At 37.9% G+C, this 12506-nt stretch overlaps 1 protein-coding gene across 1 annotated transcript in view; it reads right to left on the bottom strand.

Moving 5' to 3' along the window:
- LOC104275124 (neurobeachin-like protein 1) overlaps positions 1–12506 on the bottom strand; it is a 78541-nt gene that overhangs the window by 49476 nt on the left and 16559 nt on the right. The window contains 6 exon segments of the mRNA XM_009870987.1: positions 427–512; positions 2818–2900; positions 4973–5100; positions 5299–5380; positions 6715–6876; positions 11825–11916. Coding sequence (XP_009869289.1) covers positions 427–512; positions 2818–2900; positions 4973–5100; positions 5299–5380; positions 6715–6876; positions 11825–11916 — 633 coding nt within the window.

The following is a 12506-nucleotide window of genomic DNA, read 5'->3' as shown; positions in this document are numbered from 1 at the left end:
CTCTTTCAAAGATTTTAAACAGCTTCCAAGTTATAAGAGCCCTGTGCCTCTTACTGAAACAGCTTTACTTCCAATATTTGGAAGTAAGCTAGGTGACTTCCATGTGTTGATAAAAACCTTAGATCTTTTCAGGTGGAAACTCCTAATCTAGGCACCCACTTTTTTCTTTATGATATGAAAATATTATTGTAACTCATATGAATGTGTAGTTACTGCAGACAGCAAACTCCTAGTTATTTGAAAGCAGGATCATGCTTTTAACATTCAGATACTACTGCACAGAATGACTTCAAACTTCCCAAGACAAACAACTCCTAGTCAAGAATAAATTCCTCTCATTTAAGGGTTATGGGGTATTTATAAGCTTTCAACAATGAACAGGCATTGGAAGGCTTCAGCATCTGAAAAAGTTTAGAACACCCTTACCTGACCACCCGCCACAATAGCTCCAAAGAGATGCAGCAGACAACATTTCAAACTTTCCTTGAGATGTTCACTTTCTTGAAAGCATTCTGATTGGATTAAATAAAAAGGAGAAGGCTTCCTTACTTTGGTCATATACATTACAGAAAGATTTTCCTCTCAAAAAAAACAACTGAAAAATATAATAATAAAAAAATAAGCTCCTCTACTCCCCGTCATCATGCATTTTTGTAAAAAAAACCCAACTTTATAATCTCCATTTCTCTTCACATAAGTCAGACACAGACACATCTATTCCAGCACAATCAAAGTAACATCGCAAGACCCCATTTATCAGGAATTCGCAGGGCCAGACCTTGAAGACCTTGAGCCTGCATAAAAGTTTTCAGGCAAGCTGACAGAAGTATTGACATAAAACAACTGTTCATCTGATCTATAATGCAAAGTGAGCCCATTTGTCCGTACTAATGAGAAACGGACGGATATGCTGATATGCAAGCAGTTTGCAAGCATGACAACGGTGAGAGCGATTTTGGCACAGAAATCCTACCGTCATAGGCAGTGCAGGGAGGTCAGAAAAAACAGTCCCTGAGCTCTTTCCATCTAAGCCAAACTTCCCAGCGAAACCTTTGCAGGTCTATAACCTTTTTAACAGTAGTCTCTTTAAAGACAATTATCCTGCATCTCTTCTCATACTACACCTAACATATACATTAGTTATAATCAGTCTCAGGAATTGTCTTCCTAGCAATAGCTATAACCTGGATCTTGTTGCTATACCAGTAACACTGGTATAGCACCAGTAGCTGCAACAAACACGAAGGATTATTTTATTTGGAATTAGCTACCGTAAAACTTTCAACAACTTTATGAGATAGAATTGATGACTTGGGTTTGTAAAAACTGAGAACTTAAACAAACAACATAAACTGAAAATGAATGAATTTTATAGTCATTTAAATAGTATAATCTTTAAGACAATTATCAATTATTGGCAAGTAAGATTTCTGACTGTATGCTGAATGTATAAGCCTGTTTTAAAACAAAATTGCACAGTTATGTTTTAAATCTGGTCTTCAACAATCACACTGTTAATCTGCTAGTCCTACCGCTCCCTTGACTTCCAGCCTCTGAATCTTCTGGGGAAGCTCAGACAAACTCAAAAGAGCAGTACCTAGCAGACTGCAAGTAAGTCAGGCTGGGCAGACCAAGAAAGCCTCAAATTAGTGCTGCCATGGCAGAATGGCCAGAACACATGCTCAGCAATTTCTTGTTCTGTCTTTCCTGCCAGTTGGCCAACCAGTAGATGAGTATCTGCCAGCTAACTAGTACACTCGTAGCTCATCCACAGTACATAATATATAAGGGATTTAGGAGGAATCAGAGTGCAATGCACTGAATAGGGAGGAGAGAACCAGCAGCAGCCTTTAGTGTCTGTTTCCAGTACTCCAGCACAAAGATAATGGCATCTTACTGGCATCAGCTTTTTTGTCTTTTGGCAATGAGCCCATTTTACATACACAGAGAGGGAATATCAAGAAATAGGAGGAGGAGATGACTCAAACCTAGAGAAACCAAATTCATAAATGCTACCACACTAGGAACAGAACCTTCCTCTTTCTTATTTTGAATTAAATTTGAGTTAATGGATATCTACTAAAAGGGCTGATTTTACTCATACCCCCACATCTCTTGCATATTCCTACTGCTTCAGTTCTGTTGGCACTAGCACTCTGGTGTGCTTAACTGACAAACTAGCTGGGCATCCCGCCTTCCCAGGATTTAAGTACAGACCATGGACACACACATTCTCTTTTTCCATAGAGCTAATCTGTAATGGTAAGAATATACGAATTCCAAAGTAGCATCATGAAATTTAATGACTTAACCAGAGACAAAACAGAACAGTTTCCCAAACTGCAGTCCAAACTTGCTCGATGAATGGCACAGTTTTCTCCTTCCTAGCTCTTAAAATCATATTAAGAGACAAAGACACATGAGTATTTTCCTAAGACTCTTTGTCTGTGTGAGTTATCATTACGGTTGCTATAGGGATCTTATGTGCAGTCACTATGTGTACCCCAATAAATGGGAAAGCTGGCAATTCACAGAACCAACCTTATTGAACCCCGTTAGGTACTGAAACAAAGCCTGGGAAAAAAACCAAAACAAACCAAAAAAAACCCCAAGCTTTCAAAAGATGAGTAAGAATGGCAAGATGGTGATGCTCAGAGCAAAAAACAAGCAAAGAAAGCAACTCACATCCTTCAGCCTCAGAAAGCAAGTAAAGGGCTTTTAGATTTATCAGTCATTCTTAGGGGAAAGGAACTTGGAATCACTAGGTTCACTCCTCCAAAGATGACTATTTTTAAGCATGCTGTTGATAATACTTACGGTAAAAGAAAGGGACAAACTCCACAGTGAGGGAAGCTGGTTTATACTTCTGTCTGCTCTTCTCAACTGTACTAAGGAAACGTCTGCAATTGCATTAAAAGATACACCAAAGAAATTAGGTATGATACCTTTGTTTATTTATTAATTTATCACATAGTAACAGAAAATACTGCCAAAAAAAGGAATTATCTTTTGCCTATAGGATTAAAAAAAAATAGTAAAGTAGTATTTCAACCTGAAAAAAGGCATCACAGCTACTGCCATATTTAATGTTCTGCTTCTAGAAATACCTTAACTTTTTGTAATACAGTTTGAAAAAAAAGAGAAAAAGCCATCAATGTGGTATTTAGGCCTTGCTTATTGTAACTAAGTCAGCTGTGTCAGACTTCATAACCATGCAATCTGGAATAGGCACAAAACATTACTACGTGTTCATTGGAGAAAGGCATCACAGGGATATTTCTACTGATATAGTTATTTTCAACGATGTAACGTATCTATACTGTGATCGTCAATAAGTTCTTTCGCCCTAATTCAACCAGGCCTGCCTACACCATTCCTTCTGGCTTCCTTGCTCCACTCATGTAGAAAAATGGGACAGTTTTTGAAAGGAGAAAACAATGAAAGAATCTTCATGTTGGTTAGCTACAACCAAATACCTCTTAGTATATTCCTAAACTTAAATTTAACTCTGGACTGTCAGTGTATATACACTATAATTTAAAAAAGGTATTTAGATCACAGCCAGTTTCAGAAAGTGTAACACTTGCCTGTAGAGTGATTATATTGATTCGTTGCCAAATTCTGCACTTCATTGTTTGTAAACTCACTGATTTTGAGTACTTCTACGCTGCCTAAGATCCCAAGAGATGTGCTGACATTACCTACACTGAATCTGAAAACATCTCAGCGTTATGCTGCAGCAGGCAGGCCATGTGAGAATCGGTGTCAATTCATGCTCTGTCCTACAAAAGGGGAATTCTCACATTGCACAAAAAATACCAGAAGCTATGATCCTTACATTCTCCTTAAAATTTTATGCACAATGATTCGAGCTGTTATTGAGAATACTACCTTCTGTTTCCATAACAGCCTCAGGAAAGCTGCAGTCCAGGCAGTGTTACAGCAGGTTTCAAAGTGCAAAGAAATCCCAGTAGCCAAGGTACACAGCATACACAATCCCCACTCTGTTTGCATGGAGTTGGAAAGTGACTTGCTGCACAAATGCAAGTCATAGCACACATGGTAGCTCTACAGAACGTACACTGTGAGAATGGATCTGGGGTTTTACAAGACCAGGTAACATGATATCTCTCTGCGCCTTTAGTTATTTGTACACACAGGTTTAATATTTGATGCCTGTCAAAATGGTTGAGATGGAAATAAAATTGAGGACCTTAAGGAAAAGCAGCTCTGAATGACAGACAAGTTCAGATCTTGCACACACAGAAGAAAAACATGTTAACTATACAAGACTATGTACATTTAGAATAGAATAATTTAGGTTGGAAGGTACCTTAAAGATAATCTAGTTCCAAACCCCCCATCACAGCATTTAACACTACTGTAATTCATTTAACAGTATTGTAATTAATTTAGCGCTAATAAGGGAGAAGTGTACAGGAAAAAGATCTCCCAGAAATGTACAGGTCTCTGAAGAGCCAGTTATAGCAGATAAAGTGAATCACTAGCAGTTTCAAAGAACCGGGCCTGTGCCTAGAATGACGGAGGCTGTGCTTTGGACAGCTCATTTCCCCTGCCCGTCTGCATTTCCCACCTTTTCCCTCACAACTCAGCTTTCCACTAAATGGAACAGGATATATTAGTACTGTGACACTTTTGGTGTCAACAAAGTTCAGTTTCAAGCACGTCTGCTTCACAATGTTAATTCTGATTGAAACACTATTTCATTAATGCTCTTCTAAATAGAATATCTTTGGGGGAAAAAAAAAAACACCACAAAACTGAAACACAGTATCAAGTGCTCAAGGCCATCAATTCTAACAGTTGTAAAATGCAACAGCAGAATGTATTTGTAACTAATTATTTTACCCTGACATCAGGCAGCAGCAGTTCTGTCAGAAACTTTATATATTGTTTATCTAAAGTCATCATAAACTACTGTATTTATAACCCCGTCCTAGTCCATATATACCCTGCAATTCGCTGCCTCCAGTTTCGATATGGATCGTAGAGACTTTCACAAAAAGCCAATGCATGTCGCACAAATTCTTCTATGGAGGTCTGGTCTGCCACTTCTTTTTCCTTTGTTTTGCTTTTTAACTGACGGGAAAAAGAAAAAAGAAAGCTGTGGTCAGAAGATTTCTAGAAGTTGAAAATTGATCTTTTCTCCTTCAGAACAGTTCTGAGTGCACAAATTGCTCCCCAGCACAACACTATTATTGAAAAAGCAGATCACATAAGCAGGAGCAGGAAGTATCGGATGGCAAAAATAACAGATGAGAATTGTTAACCACGTACCTGTTGAATGTATAACGTTGTCATGGTGATAACATGGTTAATGTATGAACACATCCCAATCTCCTCCACATTAGCCAAATTTCTAGGAAGACAACATGAAGTTCAGAAAAATGTACATGGCGTGCCATCGGAAGCTAGTTCAAACAATGTTTGGTTTAGCATTCTATCTATAACTATACAGAAGCATATCAGCACTTCAGAAATACTCTCCAAAAGACTGCATGTACTCTAATGTTTATTTCTACACAGTAACAGAGCTCACAAGTTTTCTTCTAACAGGAAGGAGAAGAAAAGCACAAGTCACTTTGCTGTAGGCCAATTCTATGTGGAATTTGGGGTTTCAGAGGTTAAGCAGATTCCCAGGACACTCTACATAGAAAGGTCAGAAATGGCATCTGATAACAAAGGCAGTAACTTCCACTTCTCCCATGTTACTAGCACATACACTTTCTAAATGTTTAGCAAATATATTACCGAGAAGCATTTATTCACTTCAAATTCTCCCAGGAAAAACAAAAAACTAAAATCATTTTAGAACACAAATAAATCAACAGCAACGAAGAAATAACATGTACATGTTATTCTCAGTCTGGAGGCCAAGTCACAAAGATCAGATGCTGATGATGTAAGGAGAAGTTTTCATCACCTAAACAAGACTGACAACAGTTTGCAATTCAGAGACACATTACCACCACCTACTCAGCTTACATTTAATATTCCAGGTTACTTAAACATTGCCCTACAGCCCTTTGTATCGTTTCAGGGATAATGAGAGCCAAAAGACTCAAAGAAAGCTGCTTCAAATAACCCTTAGAGGACACTCCCTATTATATTTTATCCCCTTCCTCTCTTAATGCACTTTACAATAGAAGACTGAAGAAATATTGAAGAACAGATGCCTAAAAATAGTTTACTAACCTGCTTCAACAGATTTATAAAATAAGGTGTAAGTTTCAGAAGAAAGCCAGTGACATTAATAGTGTATTAAGTCAACTTCCTAGGCTGTTTATGGAATAAGCATGCTAAGAATGTGAAACAGTTTTCTGTACAATTTGCTCTCATTTCATATCCAACACTTGTCAGAGCGTACCTTTTCTCTTCCAAGTACTTCTTATACTAAGTACACCGTATCTTAAATTCCCATAGGTATATCTTACATAATTACAAGGAATTTAGTATCTATTCCCTTTCTATTCCATTTCCCATGACAAACATCATCACTAAGATAACTGCAGTGCTTTCCTCTTTTATTCCCTCTTCCTTTGTTTTGAACATTGTGGGAGGTGGCATTTCTCTGTTTCTACAGGAAATTGTCAAAACACATTGTATGCGTCATTAGAATCTATATTTATAGGCTGCATCAAGATTTCTTAAACAAAACAGCCGCCTTGCTGTGATAGCAATCTGAACGTGTACCTGCAGAGGATGATAAAGAACTTCACAAGTAAAAGCGACAGAGCCTGCTGCTGCTCTTCTAGTCCATCTGACATTTTCTGGACACACTGTAGCAGCTGGAGTCTGAGGACCTGAAGAATGTTATCAGGAAGCAGCGATATTCCTGGAGGAATGTCATCCACTCTAAAGAGAAAAGTAACACACAAAACAGTCAGTCATGCAAAAGACATGTTCCAAACCAACTTCAATGTGCTCACCTAGTGCTGCGATGAACCTCTGCAGGAAAGGTTCCTGAGGCAACAGCTCACAAACACTTGCTAGTGAAGCACAAGGAAAGGCCTGGGGGCAATCTGCCAGCCTGAGTGGCCTTTTTCCAGCAACAAACCGCACTGAATGCCCCTCCAAGTAATGATCTCCTTGAATTTCTACGGAGAAGGGTGTGGGTTTCAGCAGGTAAACAGGTGGCCTGTGCAATCCCTAAATAAGGAAAGGAATGGCCACAACGGAATGAAACATAAAAGCTAAACACGAGGGGAAATTTTCAACTTTCTACTGAAGGTTAAAAGTGTCCAAATAAATGAGATGCAAATTATTACATAGTTATTGAAGTCCAGTCAGTATTCATCCACAGTGAACCTCATGCCTGTCCTATGCAAACTACAAAAAAACATAGAAAATAAGATTAAATACAAAAAGAAAACTGTTCACAATAAAATCAAACAAAGGAAGACTTGAAAACCAGGGTCTGAATGTGCAGATGAGGAAGCTCTCAAAAATCCATCTAACTCTTGGCACACTGATTTTGCATGAAAAGCTGACCCATTCTTACTCGTTTCTGGACTTCATTAAAAAGATTATTTGCTGCATTCATCAAATTATTTTTAGGAGATAAAAAATACTGTTGTGTTGGCCTTAAATGTAACAACTCTACCAAAGTCATTTGCTGGGATAAAGACTGTTTATCCACTATCATACATGCTAAAAGAGAGTTTGCCTTCAGCATCAGCTGTTTACCCCAACCCATTCTCTCTAACTCTGCACAGAAGACACGAGCAAGGGCCCTAGAGTTTAAAAAAAACTTCAACACGGCCAAAGCTGGGGGTAAATTACCACAATCAAAAAATTCAGCTAGCTCAAAAACTCACTCTGACACTTGCGTATGTACATCTGTGTGAGAATAAGCACCAAAAGGCCTGGAGAGCTGCAATGACCAGCACCGAGCACTGTGCTACCCACCCAGGGAAATGGGGAACAACAGATTGCTGAGCTTCTGAAGCTAAAAAGAAAGCCAGTAAGAAGGGATAAAATCGAGACCCAATTCAGTAAAACAACTAGACAGGTCGAAGTGACAGCAAGCTCCCATGTCCTAGAAAACAAGTGTTACCTATACATACACAGAGGACTTAGTACTGCTCATTGCCTTGCCTCTCCAGAGAGTTGTGCAATTTGCTTTTCAGATTCTGGGATTCAGAAACTCAAGGGATTCAGAAAGTGTTAACATAAATTTTATAGGGCCTAGGCTCTAAACTGATAGAGTTGCTACCCACAAAACTGAGAACAACTGGTTTTTTCCACCACAATTGCCGAGAAAGAAATTTTAATTTCTGTGATAGCAGCTTCATCCCTCAAGATGCCAGCAGATCCATACCCTCTGGGACTATAAGCATGGTGAATTATCAGATTGTGAGGAGCCATCTCTAAAATCGTAGGTTTTGACAGCTGAAATAATATTTCCAAAAGTAATTTCCCTAAAATGGCCAAAAAGTCTTTTTCAGTAAGATCATAACATGCTTTACAAGAACACAAACAGCATACCCTTCATGCCTCGCGTCCCAAAGAATGTTTTCTCTGCAGTAGCTATTGCACAACCCATGAGAATTTACTGTCTTATGCAAGACTGGCACAAGAAATCTAACTGGGAACTCAGTTTGAATGTGCTACAAAGTATATAAATATTTATAAATAATCAACTTCTTTTCATCCCAGAGCAAATTACTACTCTATCACTTCAAAAATTATACCTTAACTGCTCATTCTTATCTGACTGCTGCTACCTCAGAAATACAAGGGAGACCTTGACACATGTTTATTTATAATTTCCTTGTGTTACATTAATATGGTTACGCAGCAATATAAATGGCTATGTCAGGTGTTGAAAGGAAGTTAAATTAGTCTCTAAATTGCATTCACCTACTACAGCTCAAACCCACACATCGGGACTTTCGATCTCTCCTCCACCAGTGCCAAGTACTTTGGAACAAAGTGCTGGAGAAAACCAGGCTTTACTTTTCAACAACCATGAAACCAGGTAATCAGCATTCCTATCATGATTCCTACATCACATTCCACTGATCTTTATGTGGGCTTGAAGTAAATAAGTTAACAAAGTACTGCTTCTATGGTACTTTGCATGAGCTTCCTTTTAAGCTCCTTTGCTGGAGATCATGCAAACCAAAAGCAGAAAAAGAGCATGAGCTCTGGAGGCCTTTGTTGTTCATAAAAGTATTAAACCTAATCACAACTCCTCTTCAACGAGAGGGGGGAAAAAACCCTCCCACCAGCTGGTAAAGGTTTTATCCTTTTCACAGTAAACACATGAGATGAATACATGTTTTTCAGCTGCACTGATCTTTTGTGCTCGATGCTCAAAACTGTCAGCATAGCTATTGTCACCTTTTCAGTAAGATCACCTCAACTTCTTAACACTATTAATTAACTTAAAAACACTATTAATTAACCATTTCACTTAAAAATATATGGTAGATGCACAAAGACAGAGGTGGAACTGAAGCTATATAAGCCTGTAAGCTGCAAAACTGTATAAGCTCTACTTACACAGTCAAATCATACCAGTAGATACACTCATCCTCTATATTTAGAGATTTCCTAATTCTGCACTATGTAGCATCTTCCAGAGTTCCAAAGAAGATTTCAGGAAATTACATAGTTTTAATTTATAGAAGAAATATTCTTATCAGTTAAATCAGCAATTGACAGCGCCAATTAAGATTTCTTCTTTCAGGAAAAAATAAAGAAAAAGTACTAACAGTTTCATTTCATTTCTTAAGTGGCATTTTCTTGGATGCTAAGAAAATGCACGTTTTACATTGACACAAAACTTCAAGCCTCACTTACAAAAGGTCAGTTTTATCCAGCAATCTGTACAAGCTTTCTTCTCCATACACAGTTTCTCAGTATTTCCTGGCATCTGCCCTACAGTACACAAGGTCCTTCAGGCATATGGCTGTAGAGCATACCAAGATTTATATAAGGGGAAAAAAAAAATAAAAATATGTATTAGCCCACTCAGTTTCTCATTTTAGCTAGCATATACTATTTCCAAGACCAGGGAACAGAATTAGTTATTTAATAAGCAACCTGAGTAAAAAACGTTGAGTCCACAGGGCCCTATGGCCTCAAGAGAAGAATCACCAGAAAGCACCATTTGGTGGTTCCACACTGACCTACTTGTTCTTTTCGAGGTCTCAGTAATACCAGCCCCTCAGTGTAAATGCCTGCAATATAAATTGACAAACACCAGAAAGACGCCACTTCTCACATGCCTGATTATCTCACAAATGCAAATAATGTTAGGAACTGCAATTCCTTGTTAATTCTAATATCTGCCCTTAAGCAGTGTAATTTTTAATCCAGTCAAAGCACAGGAATTATCTGTCTTCATCCCTATGTTGTTCTGATACATTTTCTCTACATCTGTTAGACAAATGAGTCTAAATCCACATGGGCCTATTCTTCCAGACTAAATCACTAATGCTGTCATTAATCTCAGAAAAATACACTATTTTTATGCTCACTAAACCATCATTCAGCTATTGTTCTGCACAACCAAGCTTCATGGGGTTTTTTTTGTCATGATGCTCTAAAAAACAGAACAAATCCAAAAAACATGAACACACGTAAACCAAAACACCCTTAAAAATCCCAAAGCACCAAGATATTCTTCTACTCCACTGTTCAGATTTCGGTATTAGATAGTACTTTGAAGATATCAAAATATAAACTTTAACACAGTAAGGTGCATTTTTGACACTGCGAGAAAATAAATCTTCGGAAAGAGCAGAGAATTTGAAGGTCTTGCTTATTGGTTAACTGCACTCTATGTTTTGCATGCCTATAGGCATTATGAGGAAAATTTTAACGCAAAGAGTCGAGAAGCCCAGTTTTTATCCACTGAGATCCAGTTGCAGCATTCTTTACTTCCTGGAAACTGTTGAGGCTATCACTTAACTCTTCAAACAGGATCTGATCCAAAGCCCGTTAGAGAATTTCCATTGATTTCAACAGGGCTTGGACTGTAGCCATCACGCAGGGAGAACTATTCTTTGCATTCAGACACCAGCAGTGTATCAGCTACAGTGCTGGCAACGGTTCTCAGGATTTCTGAATCTAAATGAAAAAACATCTGATTTTCTTAAAACCCTTAGTTCATGAAAGCACCTCAAAAGCAGGAGAAAACATCCAGTGCTGAAGTTTCTACTCCTCATTTCAAATTAAGTCTTTAAAACACAGTCCTTGGAACACAACAGACAAATTCAAAATACTAAATACAGAACTCCAAAACTAGACTTCAATACCACCTCATGATTATATTTGGGAACTTGTGGTCAGCAACATGACTGAAGGCAGCAATACTCTTGCTCTGAACTGAAGTCTTCACAGATGCAAAGAAATCACTTAAGTCTTTCATTTGTGTATATTTTATTTTTTAACAGGTTTTCAGCTAAGATATCCAAATCTTTCATCTTATCCTTAAACTAATCCTTAAAATAAAATCAAAAAATGCTTTACATACATCTTTTTAGTCACTGCTAATACAGATACCATGCACTAATACTATTCCATATTTAATGAATATTTATTAAAAAATACACACAGAAAAATGGTTATATTTCTACGTGAATTCTCATGCCATCTTCTGATATAATTGAAATATCAGTTATTTGCCTAGTTTCATCATTCCCAATCCAACCTGACCTTCGAAAGAATGGGAGTGCCACTCAACAACTAGAGATCTTTTGTTTAAATGCACTCTTGCTGTTAAACAAGACTGGGCTCTCGGCCACTGTTTCAGATATCAAATAAAGATTAACAGGTCTGTAATACTACATACCTAGTTGGCAGCTTCTCAAAGTCCACATCCAGAAACTGTTCATAGCTAGAAACAAAACTATCCAACCAGAGCTTCAGGTAATCTGGATCTTTCTGTAAAAGAGAAGAGAACATTAGGCAATACTGCACTCAAGGTCATCCATCACCAACTCTCTAGTACTAATTTAAATGGAAAGGTTTTCTCTAATGCATTTCAAATGGGGGAAAGGAGTGGATACATTGATTTTTAGAAGTAAAATAAAAGAACAGTATACCCTTTGAAATTCTCAGACACGTGCTGATGTGACACACTTTCTCTATTCATCAGTTCATGTTTTTCCATATCTTGGTAGCAATGTCAACCTTAGCATTTTAGTTTATGCATCCACCAACAATCTTTACTTACCCTCCAGAGTAACAGATATCAGCTTCACAAAAGTACTAGTATAGTCTAGTCTTGATAGCACAGACATTAGTACTCAACACTCTTTAGGGCTTAACAAGAACTCCAACAACAACCCTAATCACAAAATAATTTGCTCTTTGCATCATTCATTGATCCACACAGCAGCTAGCAGCAGATTAGAGACAGAAGAAATGTTGCAAGAGACAATGCAGAGCCTGTGACTTGTATACCAGATATCTACAAAACAGACAGGAATTTCAATGTAGGCTCCCTACTTGTTCCTAGGGGAGCACACAGA

This window comes from Apaloderma vittatum, unplaced genomic scaffold (genome assembly GCF_000703405.1).
Source record: "Apaloderma vittatum isolate BGI_N311 unplaced genomic scaffold, ASM70340v1 scaffold19446, whole genome shotgun sequence".
Classification (NCBI taxonomy): Eukaryota; Metazoa; Chordata; class Aves; order Trogoniformes; family Trogonidae; genus Apaloderma; species Apaloderma vittatum.
This window is presented reverse-complemented; position numbering and strand designations above follow the sequence as displayed.